The sequence below is a fragment of the Archocentrus centrarchus genome, chromosome 21 (assembly GCF_007364275.1).
Source record: "Archocentrus centrarchus isolate MPI-CPG fArcCen1 chromosome 21, fArcCen1, whole genome shotgun sequence".
NCBI lineage: Eukaryota > Metazoa > Chordata > Actinopteri > Cichliformes > Cichlidae > Archocentrus > Archocentrus centrarchus.
In genome coordinates, this window is record NC_044366.1 from 7,737,823 (window position 1) to 7,759,361 (window position 21,539).

Sequence of the window (21,539 nt, forward strand, 5' to 3'; positions counted from 1 at the left end):
TCTTCTCTTCTCTTCTCTTCTCTTCTCTTCTCTTCTCTTCTCTTCTCTTCTCTTCTCTTCTCTAATATGTTCTTTTAAAGACACAAAGGAAGCAGGCTTTTCCCATAATATGAAATTCAAGAAAAGCATTTAGAGTATGCGTGTGTTTGTGCGATATGAATATTTAATTCAGCCCCTCCCTCCATCATGTATTAGTCATAGGACAGTCTGCTTAGGCTCGAAATAGTGCCTAGCAACCCAGAAAAACAAAATTCATAGTAGTTGTATGTCATGTACTGCTGCTCATTCATGTGGGCACAGCACACGGTCTTCTTTCACATTTTCCTTTCTTCCACATTTAATTTTTTTCTGTCCTCATGTCTGTCTCGAATGATTAAAAAAGTGCTGAGCAGTTTTTATCTTGTGACTTTCAACCTCACTTACTGTTTGCTTTTTAGTACTGCATAGTACTGCGTAGTCCGGGTGATTTTATTTATTCATTTTTTAAATGTGTATCAGTTTTCAATAGTTTTTAGCTCGTCTAGTGCACATTTTTAACTCTGACAGCCTGCTGTGTTTGCGCTCACACCCACTGAGTATAGACAAAGTTAGAAATTTACGACATTCTGAGTTTGCTTCCTGAAAGTGGTGATAATAGCAGGATTACTGACCTCACCACCCGTACTAGCTGCCAGTCTTACAGATAAACTAAGGCTGAATGGAGCAGTAAAAATTTTGATGAATTTTGAGGCAATAAAAGGGCTTGAATTCAGGACCAGAGTGACAGTTTGTAAAAGCAAGGAAACACTGTTTGCTGTTTGACAGTGTCACCCAAAAGCTGAAATTGCTTCATTGTGGTAACCTTGGAAACACTCTAAAATGTATATTAGCTGCCTTCTTAAAATTCAGTCCAGCAGGCTATTTATAGCTCTGTGTGTCCTGTACAGTCAGTAAGTGTTGGGACAGGGATTTTGGTGATCACATCCCCTGACTGAACTCGTATAGCTTAGTCATAAAGTATAACACAACACTGTGATTGTCATTGATGCCAGTCTGACTGATAATGTGATTCACTTGCTTTTAAAAAACGTATTTGTCAGTTTCAGTAGCTTTTGTGGTGTCCTTGTACAATTTCCAATTAAATGTAGAGTTCAAATGTATTGAAATTATTGAATTTAGTTTTATTACACTTTAAAAAGCTAGTCCGTGATTGAATCACTTGCTACTTGTTTTATTGTTTTATTATCACATGCAGCATGTAATTACACATGTACTCCGGCATATAACAGAGACCTGTGTTTATTTACAGGCTTGTGGACAAAGTTTGTCTAGTTCTAGATTTCCAACTTTCTAAACTATATCAAGCAACTTGGATTTCTAAAATAGGCCAGAATCATTATAAGAATCACCTGACATAAGAGTATTTGCAAGAGCAACAAGCCTTCTTTTTAGCAGAGGTCTTTAGCAGTGAAGTCAGATTAAGAAAGCCTGAAATCTGAAATGCTGATCCGTTTAAGGACTTTGACATCTTGCTTTTTCCTTTAAGTCTTCTTCAGTTCTTTTCAACATTTTTCCTTAGACTTCACTAATGCTAATTTCATAAGCATCCCAACATAACTATTAATACTCTCGCTAATGAAGGCTTGCAAAGATGACTGAAATTAATCCTACTTAACTTAATCCGGTACTGCGTAGTCTGGGCAGAATTGAGAATTAATTTTAAATTCTGTTTTGAAGCTAATTTTGTTGCCACATTGAAGACCATATTTAGCCTAACTTTTCCTTCTCTCTGACAGGTGGATTGACCAGCAAGGAGCAGTCTGTGGAACTTCTTAAACCAACTGCACACAACCATTTTGGTAGGGCTTAATTGTCTGTGTAATTCCATGTGTGAACTGTGTAACTTGGTGTTGATGGCTTGGATCAGTCTTGTCATTGTGACTGTTTGGGTTCACCGTGCAAGTAGGTTTTTATTCTTCACATTTATTAATCAGTGGCTAAAATGAAATGAAAACCTGAAAGCACTTGAATCTCGAGTACCATGATTGCAAAGATGTGGTCTAGTAGAGCAACTAAACCCTAATGGCTGATGATGCAAATAAGGAAGAATAACTTCAACCCCCAGAGTGGGACAAATGCCGCCTTTCCATTAGTACCTACTCAGCGCGGGTCGACTCGACTCAACTCAACATGACTCGCTGCGGTCTTGTTTTGTTTCCATTACAACTGAGTACCACCTCAACGTGGGTGGAGTTGATATAGCAATGGAAGTAGTAGTCTCTTGATGTAATTTGTATTTGACTCAGAACACAACACAACAATAGATGAGATAGAGGGAAGCTAACGATAGCTAATGCCAGTTTACCATCGTCATCATTCATAAATCCCCTGTACAATGTTTTAATGGATGAAAGTTATCATTATGTATTAAAATATGTATGCAGTGTGTGCATTTCAGATGGCTCTCTCGTTGCAAAACTACCACTGCAAACCGTTGGTTTGGGCATTCAGCGAGCCTCCCAGTGGTTTGTGTACCTCCATTTTTGTTGCTGTCGGGTTTTAAAAATGGCACATTTGATTCCGGTGAAGGAGTCGCTCTCATGACTCAGCTAGAGACAACACTCCCTGGCCAATCAGTGGCATGCTGTTGTGAGTGTGAGTGGGTACTGTGGGGGTGAGTGGGTACTAAAAAAAGTATCTAGTGCCAGGACCTAATGGAAATGCCAACAAACCGTGCTGAATCGAGCTGCGCCGCGCCACGCTGAGTAGGTACTAGTGGAAACGCGGCAAAAGTCTCACAGTGGTTTCCCAACATCCATTGATTATAATGACCCATGCCCGTTTTTCCACACCTTGGGACATGTGATTATGCACATGAACAATAATGGGTCAACGAACACCTCCAGGAGATACCCCCCCCCCCCCCCCCCCCCCCCCCCCCCCCCCCCCCCGCCCCCACTGGGGTTTAAATACTTAGGACTCTCCAACGTTCGCTTTTAGAGCCGAAGGAGCCTTTTGGATGAGAGGTGAAACGTCTTCTCACTGGATATTTTCTCTGTTTTGGACCATTCTTTATAAATCCTAAAGATGGTTATGTAGGAAAAATCCCAGTAGATCAGCGCTTTTTGAAATACTTTTACTAGCCTCTCTGGCCATGACCATCAAAGTCACTTAAATCATTTTTCTTCCCCATGCTGATGTTTGGTTTGAACTTGAGCAGATCATGTTGACCATGTCTGCATGTCTAAATGTGTTGAGTTACAGCTGTGCAATTGGCTGATTAGATAATTACGCTAGAATTAATTATATAATTATATAGTAGTGTGCATCTTGTAGCAGGTTCTACTTTGCTAGATGGCACCTGTTTTTTTGTCATTATTATTAGTGCTTATTATTAATACTCTATTTTGCATATTTTGTATTTTGCATGTGTAAGAACACATTTTAGTTTTCCTTGTTTCTATTTGGGCTTTATACTTGGCTAAAATGCATTCACTAAGAGCTGAATGATTGATCCAGTCATTTCTTTGGGTCATGTGTAATACACCACAGGTGATTATAGAACATTAATGCTCAGAGGGGGATTTGGTGATTTGGTTGCTCTCGCTTGCTAATGTATGGCTTAGGAATGCACTCTGTCAGTGTCTGTTTATGAGGAAACTTATCATTTAGCCCCAGCCATGCAATCATTTCCACTAGCTGACATTGCGTGTTGTTTTTAGTACATGACAATGTACTATTCAGTGACCGACTTCATTTAGAATTTGCTCTCTGTGTGTCACCTCACATGTGCGTTTACGTGAAAGTGCACGTGGAATGAACAAATTTGGTTGGAACTTCATCTTCTTGTTGACAGGAACCTAGGATGATCGCGCCACATAAGCATGTCATCAACCCACAAGCGGTATGTTTGTCCCATGTGGCAGGATGAAATGCTGATGCAGCAGTGATGTCACAGATACGGGTGCCAAGGCCCGGAGCTGTAGTCTGCTAATAGCATGTTTCATTGCCTGCAGTGGTGACACATGTAATGGCATAAGTACACAGACAGACGCATACACATACACAATAGTGCTGAAGTTTTAGGCATTCGTGATCTTCAGATTAGGATCCATCCCACAGTACCATAAGGGAGACGGCTTATTGGTGCGAAATTCAAAGCAGTAAGAACTATCTTCAGTGACAAGAAGAACCATGAGTCCTCCACCAGATTGTAAGGCCTCTAAATAGCTTTGATCTCAACACCGCTGAGTCAGTCTGAGATTACAGGAAGGGACATGAACACAAGTAGACAGACTGCTTACATCCTTAGAAGAAAAGTGGCTCTAAAACAGGCGTGCAAGTTGCATTTCAGTTTTAAATTAAGTATGAAAAAAAAACTATTAAAATCCCTACTTTATGACTGAGAAGAAGAATGTTTGTAGTTTCCTAACAATACTGCAGGTTTAGAAAGTTTTAGTCTTCCATAAAACTGATATCCTCTTTAAAGCCTTTGCGTAACTATGCAGTTATCAGAGCTTTGAGCGTAATATAATGCATGTGCAAAATTATACCCCATTAGACCAACATGCTTTATCCCCTCCTGCTCTTCTCCTTGGTTAATTTTGGGTTAGATGGCATCTATAATATGGAGAGAAATAAACTTAATGATATTGACATTTACAGGTCTTTATCTGACTCCCTAATGAGAGAGTAAAACAGAATATGAACGTGTGGGCGAGTGAGCCTAGTGAAAGGAGAAGTAAATGTGAAACTTCACTTTTTAAGGTACTGTAAGGCTGAGATTTGTACAAAGTGTTCAAGCTCCACTGTAACCTTGATTCTCTGCGAATAGTGACAGGCAGGGATTAACCTCTGGCCCCTTTCTCATGTGGTCGATGGGACCAGTGGGGGGTCAAACACACTTTTGGTAAACCTCTGTCACACGCAAATGTTCTAGTATTTTTGGAGTGCTGAACAAAAACGCACATCCCTACGTAAAGGTACATTCAAATACACAAAAAAGGAGAAAAGAAACCAATCGTAATATCATGAAAAAGTGGAAGTAGTTCTTTAAAGTCATTTTTTGTCTTGTTCCTTTACATTAACAGAGTAAGCGCATTTGTAGTGTGACTGAATGGCAATGCTTGGCAACGGTAGGAAGGAAGATCTCCTGTTTAACAGGAAGGGACCTGACAGAACCAGGCTCATGGAGGGGCAGCCATCTGCTGGTCTGGTTGGGGGGTATAGAGAAGGGAGAACAGAGGATACACAGAGAGAGCACGGTGCCTCATTTGGCTATTTTTATTAAAATATGCAGGCACTCTAAAGCAGCTTCCCTTGATAATTTGACTTACTGGACTACGTGCTTATCAAATGAATGAGGTTAAAGTGAAGTGATGTTGCAGTGAAAAGAATAAATTTGCAGTGGAGACAAAAGGGGAAAGAAAATCAGAGACCTAATTAACCAAACTGACACAAAATTGAAAATGAATAATGATGATAATATACACTAACAACACAGTGCATGGAAAAAATGCACAATACCTGCTTTTTGCACTTTTAGAGGTCTTTTTTCAGTTAGACAGTTGTCTTAATGTATCGTAGACTATTTTCATGCATTGCATCAAGTATTGCAAAAGTGCTGTCGTGATGTCATTGTTGTGGGCAGCAGACTGGGATAGAATGGCATCATGAGTCCCTCCCACCCATACTATGTATACCACTAAGCATCTACCATAGATGGAAGATTAACTGGTTCTCTTCAAAGCAAATTCACTTGTATTTCCACAGTTATTGAAATGCTGAATAAATTCACTTGATAATGCGGACATTGTTCCAACCCTAAGAATAACTAAATGTTTAAATGCCTGCCAAAAAAGGACAACAGCATTTTATTGGAGTAGGTACAGTACAATGGTCTATTAACACATTCATACGATGTGTTAGAATTAATTAAGTGAGTGCCAAGAGCAACAGTGACACTTCCTCTGTTTTTGTGTTTATGTGTGTGTGAGCGTTTGTTTGATGCTGCAAAGTCCACTTCAACACAGACCTTAATGAGATGGTAACAGCTCGAGTCGGTGCTGCTGACCTTAAAGCTACTAGTCTATCTGTGATTGTGCTGTTTTTTTTTGTTTTGTTTTGTTTTTTTTAAACTTAATTTATTTTTTAAAGTTTCAGATCAAAATTTGAGTGGGTGTCAATCAGATGGAATGATGAATGCAAGTGAAATTTAAAAATGAGAGAGATAATGAGGATGGAAACAGATTTGGGTGCATATTAATCAGGATGACTAAATTGCACCCAGGAGGAGGTACTGTAAGAGGAACAGAAGTCTGCACCTTTCAGAGTCACTTCCACACTTGGATGTGAATGTAGGTTTGAGCAGCTGCTTCTATCAGTAAATGCACATGTGACATTTGAAGAGGATGTGAAAATTACAGACTAAACAAACATATATTAAATGAGTGTGTATATATGTGTGTATCTGTGTTTGTGTTTAGTTTGGCTTATCTATCCATCCATCCCCATATAGGCTAAACTGGGCTTTTTTTTTTTCCCTCTCCGTGAGCCAAAACAGCTTTCTCCCACTCTGCACAAATTAGCAGCAGCCCACGCTCCACTCACACATAACTGTCAGAGCACAGACGCTGCAGGGAGCGAGGAGGAGGGAGGGGAAGGTGAGAGAAGTGATGAGGAAGGAGGAGGAGAGAGGAAGACAAATTGAGAGAAGAGGATGGAAAATAGAAGAGTAAAGTGGGAGCAGAACTGACAGATTATGTAGACCAGAAATGGTTTTGTAGCTCACAGAAGGACTTCGTTATGGCTCCTTTCATCATTGCCTGCCTGGCATGCAATGTAATGTGCAAAAAAATTTGACAGTAGCTTTTTCTTTTTTTAAGTTTTAGGGTTTTTTTTTTAGTTTTAAGGCTTTGTGCAGTGTCCATTTTCTGTCTGCACAGTACTGATATTAAGGCTTAGCTGAGTGAGAGACTGAGCAAGCTGCCTGAGAATAAGGAGCTGCTCACACAGGAAGTGGCAGACCTGTTGGTCATCTCCTGTTGTCTGGTTGAACTGCTTACCTTATATCTTTATTTAACCTAAGAATCTCAGAGCAGGTTAGTGGGAGGAGAAGAATAAATGCAATGAAAGGAGATGGTAAGAGGCAGGAGAACCGCAATTTGGGTAGAAGAGAGCCTGGATAAGTAGAAAAAGAGGAATGAGGAAAGGCACATTATGCAAATATCAGCAGCCTCATTACCATTTCAAAACTCTGGAAAGGAAATCAGAAAAAAGTGGAGAGAAACATTTTTGGACTACACCAAATTCTTTCTCACCCTGCATCTGCATATCTCTACACATGCACAGGATGCTCATTGACATAATGCATTTCCTAGAATTAACCACTGACAACTAAATGTCTAACCTCAGCCTTAACCCTGCAGAAATGTCATCACTTCAGTGGTTCTGAACTAGAATAATTCAGTGCAAATTTGGAAATAACAGATATAAAGCATGAACAGAAGAAAGTGCAAATGTGGTTGAAAGGGGATGAGGTTGGTGTTGAAAAGCCAGAAATGGAGAGCGAGGTGTGTTCCAGAGGACACCACTTGTGTAGGTCATCATGACCAGACACTTGTCTGCCAGCCAGACCCCTGCTGCCTCCCTCCCTGCTCACTGGAACAGAGAGAGTGTCGTGTATCTGCGCATGAGTGAATGCTTGACCTTAATCCTGACATTGTTGTTATGTGTGTTTGTGTTAGCGCTTACTCTGTTCATGTAAAGGAACAGTCCCTACGTCATGGCAGGTCAGATTTGCATTTTAGCTGCTTGTTAACATATTTCTTCTCTTCATTACGGTGTCCAGTCATCACTATTTTTGCTTTTACTTTTGATCCCTAAGAACTCATCAGGAAGACAGACTTCCCCTCAGGAAAAGTACTGTTGATATTAAGGCATTTTCCTGCACAAACTTTAATACTTGCCAACAATCATATTCCTAGTGCATAAGTATGGCACACTAAAACATACATTTTCAAGACAGAATCTCCCATTTTAAACTGAGGATGCAGATCAAGGGAGGGGGGTGCATCTTAACCTTGTATTGAGTTTTTAGTCCTACATCCCAAAAGTCTCACTTAAATCAACCTTTTTCCTAATTCGTAATGGAAGACCACCTGTTTAGTAGATACATGCTCACCAGGGAACCCACATGGTTGTCAGGTCCTTGTTCCAGCCCCCCATATGGATCTCCAGAGCCACCTACCAACCCCCTCCCCATCCTTGTCACTCCCTGACCTGGCATGGATTCCCCTGCTTGGTGCCAGTTTGGTGTAGGCAGGAGCTGGTGGGCAGCTGCTACTTTTCTGCTTAACCACAATCACTATCAAAACACACACACTCACTAACAACCATGTCAAAGACAGTGCTCAGGGGATTTTTTTCCAAATCGTCCTCTTAAACATCTGATGAGCTAAAATATAATCCTCTGCACTTTTCTTTGACACATCTTTTTGAGTCTGTTTTATTTTGCATAAGCAGCATAGAATAATTGAACTACTTTTAAAATTCCTTACAGGAAATCATTAAGTCCAACAAATGAGTTTGAGGCAGCGTCCTAAAACAAACCCAAAGCTGTCAGAGGGCATGAGGTGAAGTAAAATTTGATCCTGAGAGAAAGATAGGCGTTACAAAGGGAATACAAGGCAGTGTATTAGTGTCTAATGATATTTACAGACATAGCCTGAGGTTGTGGCCTTCATGTCAACCCTGTTGAAGAGACACACACACACACACACACACACACACACACACACACACACACACACACACACACACACACACACACACACACACACAGAGGCATAAAAAAGTATGGCAGAGTGCTAAGAGCCAGACTTGTTTTCGTCTTCCAGCAGAACAGGCAATGCCTTAACCTACTTTGTCTGCATCAGTGCCATTATCCTGACAGCTACGGCAGGTTCTATGTGAGACTCTGTGAGGATGTCATATAGGGAGAAATATTTTACCATGTTACCAGGTTATAAATATTACATTTGGCCTGGTATTTGCTGTTACGGCTGACTGGCATGGCTTTCAAAGACCTACCAGACGTCTCAAGAGTGAGGCTGTGTTAGTCAGCGTTTGTGCATAAATACATTAAAAAAAAACCTTAACCTTCCTTTTTGATGTGAAATAGTAACATTTTTGGACTCAATGGGAATTGGTGGAATAACACGGGGATTGGAAGGTCCAGGGAAGTTGTGACTGTTGTAGTATTAAGACAACAAGATACAAACTTTTTATTTTGATTTGTCTACGTTTACGTTCTAATCACATGCATATCTTTGAGAGAAGTAATCTTGATAATAACAAGGATCATTGATCATAAAATTAGATCAGTAACCATTTCTAAAAACACTTGGAAAAAAAATTTCTCTGCGTGTTTGTTCACATCAGAAAGTTGAGTAAATCCCACTGAAACACTTGAAGTTAGGGCTGGAAGCTTTGTGGAGTAGTGATTATTTGTACGTTTAATTACAAACATTTTAAAGCAATTTAATGAAATCAACTGCATAAACCGTGGCCCATCAGAGCGAAGGAGCCGCCATTATATCACTCATCTGTTTGTAAAGCCCGCTCTTTGAAGCCATGTGCTGCATATTTTCATTTTTGCTGTTGTAGATTATAATGAATAATAGCTTAACCCATGCACTTTATGTAAGAGAAAGAGATTTCATTGTTCATTAGGTGATTCGGCCTTCGTGGTTCTGAAACGCTGATGGTGTGATAGCCATCCATTGTTACGAGACAGCTAAACAATAATTGCATGTTGGCCTATCACCGTCAATAATTATGTTGTTTTTTACTGTTTTTCTACAGCTAAATAAAGCTCAAGAGTGGGATAGATGTAGTGCATACAATAATGAGTCTTCATCAGAATGGATTTGGAATGGATACTCCTGAAAAAAGGAAAATTATGTTTACACGGGAAGTTAGTACCCACTGGCTCGAGCATTGCTGGAATTCAGAATACAGATTCTGCTATGATCAACAATCTCTGCAGATTTTCTTTGTCTTGATTTGATTCTGTTAATCTGCAGCTGTGGTTTCCGTTACTCCCCCCTCTGCTTGTTTGTGACAGATATCTCATACTCGTAAAATACTTAGTATCTGCAAACCAACATGTAATATTATCAGCAGGCAGTACTGGGAATTTTTTTTTTTCCCTGTTTCTCAGTAATAAGTTCTCATCAAGTATCACATCAGATTCTTTAGTTCTTTTTAAAGTTATGTGCCATTTATGAAAGTAGTGTTTGTCTGTTTATATGCAAATGGATATGTTTCACATTTGACTCCAACCATGCTTTGCCCTTTCACTTCCTGCTAAACTCACTTATTAATGCAGAGGTGTGTTTTGTAAAGGCTTTAAAAGCCTTAGCAGAAATATATGGATCTGGAAGAGTCCTCTGGAAGCTATTACGGATGACCACTCCAAGGTTCAGACCTTTCTTTTTGCTTTCAAAGAATTTGTTACCATTTGTCCAGGACACCATCAAAACCAAAGGTTAGGTTTCCCTGGTCCCGGAAAAGGAGCTCATTATAAGCAAGCCCACAGGCTAATGGCTACCGCATGGCTGTCAGTGATAGACTAATTTACCACAGACTCTTTTAAGAGAAGAAATAGACAATGGTTTGCTGCCTCTACCAATTTTCTAAGTGAAGTAGACTGAAGTAGAAGAAGGTAGAGAGAAAGAGGGGAGGTGGGCGTTTGCAGAACTGAAAAAAAGAAATGCGTTTCAAGAATAGACTTTCTAATCTCTACCAGTTACTCATCTAGAAAATAATTGGAACAAAAAGTAGGTATTTCATAAAATAAAAACAAATTTTCAAGTAAAAACAACTGGACAAATGCCATAGTCCTTAATACAACCACACCAGATTATTCAGATTTTATTCTTTCTGTGGATTTTTATCATAGTGTAAGTCCTGTGTTTACATCTGTGACCATCTTTGTTTTTCATTGTTAACAAGGCCCATATTAGACAGCTTGCAGACATCTGCGCTGTTCGTAAAGCGTCAGAGATTTGAGCTGTTCTGCACAGGGGTGCTCCTGTGACCCCATGTGATTCTGAGAGCACAGTGTGGTGAGCTGACATCTTTCATAAGTTCAGTTTAGCATCACTGAAAGCTAATGGGTCTCTGCTGTGAGCTTGGCAGAGTCGGGAAAGGCATTACAATTGAGTTGGAGCGAGACGGTATAAAATATGAATGAACGGAGTTCCCCACTGCAGCTGACAGCTCAAATCCTCACTTTCTCTTATCTTTGCTTTTTTAAGGTGTCTTAAAACCTTGATGCTTTGAGTTCTTCAGAACTGCCAAAATTTATATTTAACGCAAGCTGTGCTACCTACAGAGATAGACACAAGCGCGCACACAAACACGCACTCACGTATATGTATAAAATTGTCTTATATAGGCTGTACAGTGTGCATCATTTGTTCTGAGCCTTTTCCAAAAACAATGCTATTAGCGGTTAGCACTGAGTAACTGAGCTTCATCACTATTCTTCTGGATACAAACCAAGTAGAAATAGCTTTGCATCTAGTGTTTTTTTTTTATTTTATTTAAAATAATGCCGCTGCTCTCACTGATGGGAAACGATGGCCTAACACAGCTAGAGATGCTGAAGTTACAGCTCAATCTTTGCAAGATGACAAATCATTTCACTGTATATATATCATCATAGTGTATATCTTACAGCCACACTTTAAAGTTGTGAGACAGCAGCTCAAGATATTTTAGAAAACTGAAACTGCTTCCCTACAATTTGTTCAGTCATTGAGCCAAACATGTGTGTGTAAGTGTGTGTAAGTGTGTGTACAGGTTTATAGCTGTGGTATTGATTTCTGTCACTTTCTCTTTTAGGTGTGACAATGTGCTGTTCTATAGATAGTAAAAAGAAGTAGATATCAATTACTGTAAACATTGCCTTATTTTAAAACCCAATTCACTTTGGGCAACCTTAAGTCTGCTGCAGTATGTTGGGAAGTAAGTAAGTAATTATAATTAGGAATAAATTGGGCCATGACGCTAATAGTGAAATGGTAAAGAATATTATAAACAACCAAGTAATTACAGATTTTTTTTTTTTTTGGTTTAAGCATGACTCCTTAATGCACATCATCAGTGATCTTCCATTGGCTCGTCGGGCTTTCGGATTTTCAGATACTTGCTGTGGATGGTCAGACTGGTAATGGTACACCACCCATGGCTCTCCTCTCCAGATCCATTGCCACCTTGAAGCAAATTGTGCTGCCTCAGTTACCATCTTAATAGCCCTTGTGATCTCTAGCATGTTCCAGGCTCTGCAGAGGGACTAGCCCTTCAACCCCTCTGCATCCCGCTTCAATCCACTTGCTTTCCCTACTTTGCTTTAGCACTCTTCTTTTATCCTACTGCACTTTGTCCTCTAATTTATAAACATGGCCTCCTTGGTAGGGTCGTCCTAGGGAGCAGAGAATGATCTGCGCCCTATGTCAACTTTCACTGCATGACCTAAATCTGTGCTTATACGTGACAAAGAGAGGAACTAAACTATTTAGGATATGTAAGTGTGGTTGCTTTGAGGAGAAGGTTCAGATTTAGTATCTCAATTTTGAGATTCTCCCAATGTACCAGTAAATGGAACTGATATAAGGGAGATGTAAAGGGGGGGGGGGTTTACAGAGAGACTGTGTGTATTATAAATAACCCAAATCAATAATAAGCGACACAGTATCTCACATATTTTGAGTTGGGTCTGGGGTGCTCTGGGGAGATGGATAAAAAAAGCAGCCCACCCCACCATCACTGTGAAGGGGAGGCAGGAGATGAGAGCAAACCAAGATACAAAAATAAGACTTGGTGTATTTTCTTTCTCCTGAGCTTGAACAGGTTAGTTTGTTGTTTGCATGCATCCATGCATGCAGTGTGTATACATGTGTATGTATACGTGTGTGTGTGTGTGTGTGTGTGTGTGTGTGTGTGTGTGTGTGTGTGTGTGTGTGTGTGTGTGTGTGTGTGTGTGCGCGCGCACATGCGTGCCTGCATGTGTGCATGCAGCTCTTGTGTGTACATTATGAGTCGGACGCCATCCATTACTTATTCATCAGTTCTGTCTGCCTGGTTGCCACACTGTGTATTTCAGCATGCCTTGCGATCATTATGCCACATGCATTATTTAAGACACATGTGCACACTGACTATGATGCAGATAGTTATTTATCTCAGATACACTCGCTTATTGCCTAGTCTGGTGCTCTCTAAGGCTCTTCTAAATGGCTGCAAAAGCCTTGTTTCACACGAATTCATTGCCTAACTTGTTTTAAGGTTCTAGGTATCATAGACATACTGTAGTGAATATGTGTTGTTTTCACTTGATGAGTACATATTCAGTACTTCCAAGCATGTGGTTCTGTAGAAACAACACCTGATGTATTTGTACGCAAATCTGTTCTGTGTTTGACCTGATTGTTGCCGCCTGGCTATCATCAGATATCAGTAATTTTTGTCAGCAAGTCCTACAGCTTGGAGCTCCTGGAATGTAGTCGTTATTGCATTTCTCTGATACACAAAAGATCCCCAATTCAAGAGGAGGAGGCACAAATCTTTGGGAGGGTTGCTGCAAGAAGGGCATCTAACATAAAAATTATCCCAATAAAATATATGGATCCATCTGCTGTGGCCGATCCCTTGAAAATAAGGGAGCAGCCAAAAGTAGCTTCCTTAGGTGAAACTCTCAAGTCCCAATAAGACAGTAACAATAAGAAACATCTGCTGCAACAACATCACAACAAGGTGTTAACAATTTAGTGTAGAGCACATACTACTACCATACTCGCATACTCGACATTTCTGTCTGTTTCCTCTGTCTTGCAAGGCTTTGTTCTGAGCTGTACTTTGCACTGGATCTTTTTCATGTATTTTAAGACTTGTTTTGTTTACAAAATACATTTCCTAATATGTCGTCTGTCTAAAGAAGCCTATTTTCTGACAACAAGTCTTTTTTTTTTTTGTGTGTGCAGTGTTGACCAACACACGTTTTTCAAACGCTGTCCCCGTGCACCCCACTGTGCATTTTTGTTTGATAAGTCGCCGGATCACTGCCGCTGTTCTTTGACCGTTTGATTTCCCCACCAGCTTATCTCTGTTCACTGATTTTACTGTGACGTCCATGAAGTGTTCTTCTGTCCAGTTTCAATCTGGTTGGAGCCGTTCCCGAGGGAGATTCTCCCTATTCTAAAAATGAAATGGTGTTTGTGTGCGTGCGTGTATGCCACTGTGGTTTGGGATCAGTAGCATTAGCTGTTATCAGTGTCATGGCTGCATGATGCTTAGCTAAGCCTTTGACGTCAACACCATACAACAAGCTGATAACGCAGGCCTTTATCACAGCCAGGTGTGTAGGTGTATTGTCTGATCAAACAAAACTTGGCTTCCTGGATTCCACGCTGAACTTCAAAAATAGCCCCTGCGTGTATGCATTTGTGCGCGCGTGCACACACACACACACACACACACACACACACACACACACACACACACACACACACCCCTGTATGTACAAGCAGTTTCATAGGAACATACACAAAAATAGGATGATCCGCTGTATGCCAAAAATGCACATGCGCCTCAATAATCTGTTAGGATTTGATAGGTCTGAAACCATTCTCTTATATATTGCAAAGGACATCTCTGATATCTGAGAGGTTAATCACCCAACAATTGCAGTGTAGCACCCATTTCTGCAGTGCCTGTGCCCAGTCTGTGTCTGTAACCTAGTCCCACATATTTCTACTGAAAAGAAATATGTGCATACCATCATAAAGTTGTTTGGCCCAAAGTCAGACCACATACCTGTGTATTTGGAAGGGGTTATCTCAAGAAATCAACTCATGACTCAGCCCACATATTCTGTCCACCATAATTCTTTTATGCTCTAAATTAACGTAACATCCACTATGCAAGGCTAGGTCAAGTTTGAAAATCAAACTTGTCAAAACTTGTAATTTTTAAAGAAACCAAAGCATAACTGCCTCCACCCCAACTGGCACCCTGCTGGTGAAAAGCAGGTATCTGACTTCAATTCACAACTGGCACCCTGCCTTTACTTCAGTGTAATTCAAGGGGAATTAGGAAGTGGTGATTTTTAGAGCGCACAGGACGACTAACCCGCAGGTGGAAAACAGTTATTCATTCAGCAGTCAGGCTTTTCCTGCCTGTTTGTTTTAACTCCTGCTGACTGAGTGTCCACTGAAAGGATCAAAAGGTGCGTATGTCAGGTGTTGCCCCCAGAGGAGCACTTGTTTAAAGTGTACTGATTCCACTCAATAGGTGAGTCCTTCAGCTGCCCTAACTGCTCTTCATTATCATTCAATCCAAAACTCATCACTGATCTACAAATTACCTTTCAGGCCTGTGATTCTGCTTCTCTCCTTCTGTTTATTAGTCATGCAGTCTTCCTAAGATTTACTGCTTCAGTGCGTCATCTTAAATAGTTCTACAGTAATCAGACTAAACTTCTTTCCCTGTAGTGTAATATACGTCCCCAGCTTGCAAATTTAGGTTGTGATGATTTAGTGAAATAAAACAGTTTTGTGTTTAAAAATACGAGGGAGACATTTAAGAAAAGTTACATTAGATACTCAAAAATCATAAAGTTTGGGTATCAGTCTCTACCAGCAAACATCATGTTTACTTGTGTATTGTTTCCATGTGCGTGTGTGTAGTGAACAGAGGCAGATGTCTGTGACGTATGTGTGTCTTCAGTGGTTGTGATATACTACATCTGTGTGTGCTGCTAGGTTCCTGGTGTGTAGGAGGATTTTACATAAAGAAAAACCGGAAATGTGTGTGTGTGTGTGTGTGTGTGTGTGTGTGTGTGTGTGTGTGTGTGTACATGTGTGCGATTCATGTCAATAAGTGTGTAAATGTGGGTAAGTACAACTTTTAGCTCTGCTTAGTCAAAAAATGCAGAGTGCATGCACGAAGGCATAGTTGGTCTAGTGAAGTAGGAATGTAGACACAGCGTGACGCAGTCTTGCCTCAGTGTTGGTCGGTGTGTTAGAAGAGAGAGACAGAGTGACTCTAATAAAATGCTCAACATGCCCGAGACTGCCCCCTGATGTCACTGAGAGAGGGAGAGAGAGAGAGGGAGAGTGGGAGGGGACCGGAGGAACAGAGGGAGGGAGAGAGTGGCAGCTGGAGGGCAGAGCAAAACACGTCAGTGAGAGGAGCACAGAGAGACGACCGAGTGAGAGACTGACTGTGTGAAAGACAGAGAGGGAGAAAGATTTGTTCTTAGGACGAAACCTGGGCTGGTCTGCTGTATCTCTGTGCTGCAGTGGACTTTAAATCTGCCTTCTTAGTCACACTTTTGGCTACAAAAACACACTTTCTGCCTCTCTCGCTTAGACACTGTACACTACACTCAAACGTGCAAGGACCGGGCAGCACAGCATAACTGATGGGTAAGAGCTGTTCTTGTTACGCAAAGAATGACTGTTTGAATAACATGTAGAGAAATGCTTTATGCGATTCTCATTCATTTGTATTGAGTTGTTGTGTTTTTTCTTTGTGTAAAAGATGTGTTGTTGAAATCTTCTTTCACGGAGTTTATTTAGTGCACAGTGTGTTCACTGACTGATTGTACATAATGTGATCAACAGGCATGTATTTGTTTATACAGACACTTGTTTTTCCTGTGGATATGTTGCTGTGTTACGTGTATGTGTTCACTTGGGGAGTGAGTGCATGCTTGTGTGTGCATGTTCATTTGCTGTGTGTGGGTGTGCAGCTTTGAGTAGTGACAGTGTTTATTGAATGGCACTGATGTATGGAGGCTCGCTCAGCGCAGCCTTTAACTGAATGGAGCAGATGGCAGTGGCTGCGTCTGTCCTTCCACACAGTCTATTGTGTGCACAAGTGTGCATTTGCTTGTGTGTGAGGAGGTAAATGTATGGAAGTTTATCTGTAAGCACACTATGACTGCTGCTCAACACTAGAATGAATACAAAGGACTGAATATTAGTTTGTCCTAAAACATATAATGCAGATTGCTTGTAGTGACCACTTGCATGCTGTATCACCATGTGACTCACATGTGGTGTCTTTACTTTGTCTTTTTCGCAGTTTACTCCAGCTTTGACATTTAAAATCACAGTGCTGGGACACTTTGAAAAGTGGCAGGAAACACTTTTTGTGTGTCTTTATCTCCTAACGAGAACACTTTAGACCGAAATATTTCTTTAAATGACAAATTTAGTTGCTGTTTTGTCTGTCAGAGAAAGCAAAAAGCAATGAAGGTTTTGGTGCGCATTATACCACGCTTCAGGGACATGCAGTGAGATCTACATCAACAGTCATACATGCCCATCCCAGACTTGACAGTAAAGCATTGCGCTAAATGCACATGCAGATGATTTGTTGAATTGCTTGCCTACCATCATTGGTTCACCCTCCACCTCAAGCCCCACCCCTTCTCTGCTGTCCAACCAACCACTGGCCACAGTCCCAGCAGTCACCATGGTGTTTGCCTCCCTCCTCTGTGAGCACCTGAGTCTGTGGGGCTCACAGTGGGCTGACATTATGTCAGTGATTGCTTTTCATTCTAAATTTGTGAGGCTTATGCTTATGTCACTGGTATGTGCCTTTTTTGTGTTGACATTTGCTCATTCTGTTGGAGCTGTGAATGCCTGTGCGCTCTTAGTTTCTCATAAGCTGTAGGTAAACATACATGGGGTTTTCTGAGTGCACAGAAGCCCAGTGGGGTGAGGAACTCCTTTGGGAGTCCTGGTCTATAAATAACTCTGTGTGATCCATAATCTTAGCCTGATCAGGGGAAAGGGGGATGAGCGGAAAGAGGAAGGGGCAGTCATTGAGGGACAGGGTGATGGATGAGGAGATAATGGAGAGAGAAGAGGAGGCAGAACCTGACATTTCAAGAGTTTTGTTTATGTTTGGTTTCACTGCTTTTACCCACATATCGCATCATTGTGCCCATAGTCGAGCTCTCTCTCTCTCTTAATTCTGAATGATTTTTACAAAGTAAACACAATTTCCTGTCTGGAGATCAACCAGAGTTTATCTTACTTCTGCTTTTCATAGCTTTAAAGAAACCCCCTGGAGGTTAAGCCAATTTAGAGCCTGCTGTATGCATTCCTTAACTTTATGAATTATTGGAAAAAAATGTTTTTTTTTTAATTATATTTTGCAAAGTTTTATGTAGCAATGGTGCAGGAATTCCAGAAGCAGTCTCCACACATATGCATTTACTGCAGGCAAAAATCACTGTTTTAGTACTAGTAATTTAAAAAAAAAAAAATGCGTCTGTCAGCTTTTAATCTGAATTGCTCAATTATATCTGCAGCAGGAATCTTTGCATTATCATATCCGGTATTGTCAGGCTGAGTCAGCTTATGCAACCACCTTTCCTCCCCGTAACCTGATGCCATATTCACAGAGTGCGATCATTGTAAGCTGGGCTAATTACTTCACAGGTGCCTTCTCTCCTGTTGGGTGCTGTATGTCGCCCTGTTTGTCTGCTGCCATTGACAAACCTTTGTTTACTATAAACATGCCTCTGAGGTTTGTTATTACGTATGAGAGCTGCTGGTGTTTTGCTGGCGTTTTCATGGTGCAGCTGTAATAGTACTGTGGTCCTTGAGAGTCATGTCAGCTTGAGTGTGAACTGTAAGTGATGCAAATATGTTTCCTAGGAGATCTCAAAACTTTTGCCAGCTCTTTAGGACAGGCTTTAATTTCTTTCTTTCTTTTTTTTTTTTTAATGATCCAAAGCATAATTGTCTCTTGATAATTAAAGAAAATTGTTTCAACCCCTAAAGATACATAATCCTGACAGCATTACGCAGTCTTAAATGCATCTCCCCATTATGTGAGATGCATTTATCCAAGAGGATGAAACCATAGAAGCGAAAACAATCTCTCTGGGCACTGAAATGACTTCTCTGTGTCTGTGCGGTTTGGGTATAGACTGTGTTGGTACATAATCCTTATTTATCTTGCATATCTTTGTGTAGCTAACAACACAATCTGTAGCCAGCAATAGCTCTCAATACAGTCTTAATGTGCCAGCCAGTGTGGTTAGCCTCTGAGTAGCTGGTCGAAGCAGTGATTATTATACCACCTCCCTCTTTCTTTCCATCTCTGTCTCTCAGTGGCCATTGGCACTAGTAGCCCCTCAGTTGGAAGATAAGTAGCTGTAATAATTTTTCTGTCTTGCTTTGGCCTTGCACTTGGCCATTTATCACAGATCTGTAAGTGGCCAGCCATGTTAACATAATAAAACATACAGAGGCATTCAGGATTTAAAATTGTTTCCCAATTAGACACAGAGGTAGCACATTGCTTCCACAAAATGACACAAAACTCTGCTTGCACAACACAAAATACACAGATTTAGCATAACATTATGGCCACCTGCCTGATATTGTGTTATTCCCCCTTTTGCTGCCTAAACAGCCCTGACCTGTTGAGGTTTGGACCCCATTAGACCCCTAAAGGTGTGCTGGGGTATCTGGCACCAAGATGTTAGGAACAGATCCTTTCAAATTCATTGCTGTGCTCCTCAAACCATTCCTGAACTATTTTTGCTTTATGGCGGGGCACATTATCCTGCTGAAAGAGGCCGCGGCCATCAGGAAATGCGGTTTCCATGAAAGGGAATGGCTGCAACAATGCTTAGGTAGGTGGTGCATGTCAGAGTAACATCCACATGGATGGCAGGGCCCAAGGTTTCTCAGCAGAACATTACCCAAAGCATCACACTACCTATGAGAAAGCTTGCCGCTTTCTCATAGTGCATCCCGGTGCCAGGTGTTCCCCCAGGTAAGCGACACACACGCACCCGGCCATCTACGTGATGTAAAAGATGATGCAATTCATCAGACCAGGCCACTTTCACCCATTGCTCCGTGGTCCAGTTCTGATGCTCACATGCCCGTTGTTGGCGCTTTCTTAGATGGACAGGGGTCAGCATGGGCACCCTGACTGGTCTTCAGCTATGCAGCCCCATAACCAACAAACTGTGATGCACTGTGTATTCTGACACCTTTCTATCAGAACCAGCATTAACTTTTTGAGTTACAGTAGCTCATCTGTTAAATCGGACCACATGGGGCAGATTTCAGTGAGCCTTGGCTGCCCATGACCCTGTGGCTGGTTCACCACCGTTCCTTCTTGGACCACTTTTGATACTAACCACTGCAGATCGGGAACACCCCACAAGAACTGCAGTTTTGGAGATCCTCTGATCCAGATATCTAGCCATCCCAGTTTGGCCATTGTTGGACTCACTGAAATCTTTACGCTTGCCCGTTTTTCCTGCTTCTAACACATCAACTTTGAGGACAAAATGTTCACTTGTTCCCTAATGTATCCCACCCACAAACAGATACTGTGATGAAGGGATAATCAGTTTTATTCACTTCACCAGTCAGTGGTCATAATGTTATGCTTGATCAGTGCATAAGAATGTAAAATACAATGCAGTGTTACAGGGACATAGGTAAATTCAAAACCAGCTGCTCCAAGGTGGAAAGAGGGGGTACCACTGTGGTACAATTTTTAGCACCATTTTGACTAAAAGTTATTTTAATTCTTGCCGTTTAAGTTTTGGCAGGTATTTCTGGCTGAGAAACTCACTCCACCCCGTTTGTCTGTGAATCATGGTGTTAAGTGTCAGCCTCTGGGCAAATGCTGGTGTTTAGTTTTCATTTGTAAGTTTGCACTGAAAACACGAGTTACTTCATCTTTGTCAGACACAAAGTTGCCATAATTGATTTCAGGCCATGCATGACACCTGCCTTTGTTGTTATATTGTTTCCTAATAAATCTTTAAGTGTGTGGATGGTTGTGTGGAGGTTACACGATGTGCATTTCCAGAAAGCAAAGTTTGGATTGTCTTGTTGCACATGAAGGCTGCAGAATTTGTACATTTCTGTGTAGATTTGGGATGAAAACAGCTTTTGTGAAGTCTCTGTGACATGCATAGTAAGAAAGGCACTTGGGTATGCGTACATGAAAAGTGTGTGTGTGTTTGAGAGCATGTGCCAAAGCCCTGTTTGCAGGACATCACCTAAGTTCATATGGGAAAATTTACAGTAGAGAAGGCGTTAATTGAGGTCTAGCTCAATGCATGTTTATTACTGCTGATGGGCAAACAAAAGGTTTTGTTTGTTTTGACCTTGATGTTTACTGCTTATTAAGTATGTGTGTAAACAGCTGACATGTTTGTGTAAATGTTTGCGTGAGAGGTGGTGGGCTGAATTTGAACATGGTTCAGTGTGGATAGCTTTGTTTGGATAACACGGGCAATTGGCACAGACTCTTTGGACTGAAACAATCATTGGTATCCTCTAATGAGGCTCATGCATGTAGACACAGATGACTCTTTTCCACTTGCCTAACCTGTCACAGTAAATGCTGGTAAAATCACCTGGCATTATTTTTTTTTAAGAACACCAAAAGCAGTGCAGTTGGATAATAAACTCCTAAATCTTTAAATAAAACCTCCACCC

General features: G+C 41.0%; 1 protein-coding gene across 2 annotated transcripts in view; it reads left to right on the top strand.

Moving 5' to 3' along the window:
* The window catches only part of hdac4 (histone deacetylase 4), a 124,636-nt gene that overhangs the window by 48,549 nt on the left and 54,548 nt on the right, over positions 1 to 21,539 (top strand). The window contains exon 3 of one of the 2 annotated variants that reach the window (XM_030757903.1): positions 1,776 to 1,838. In XM_030757903.1, coding sequence (XP_030613763.1) covers positions 1,776 to 1,838 — 63 coding nt within the window. Of the gene's footprint in view, positions 1 to 1,775; positions 1,839 to 16,251; positions 16,473 to 21,539 lie in introns of those variants that run through there. The other variant, XM_030757905.1, reaches the window with a different exon arrangement.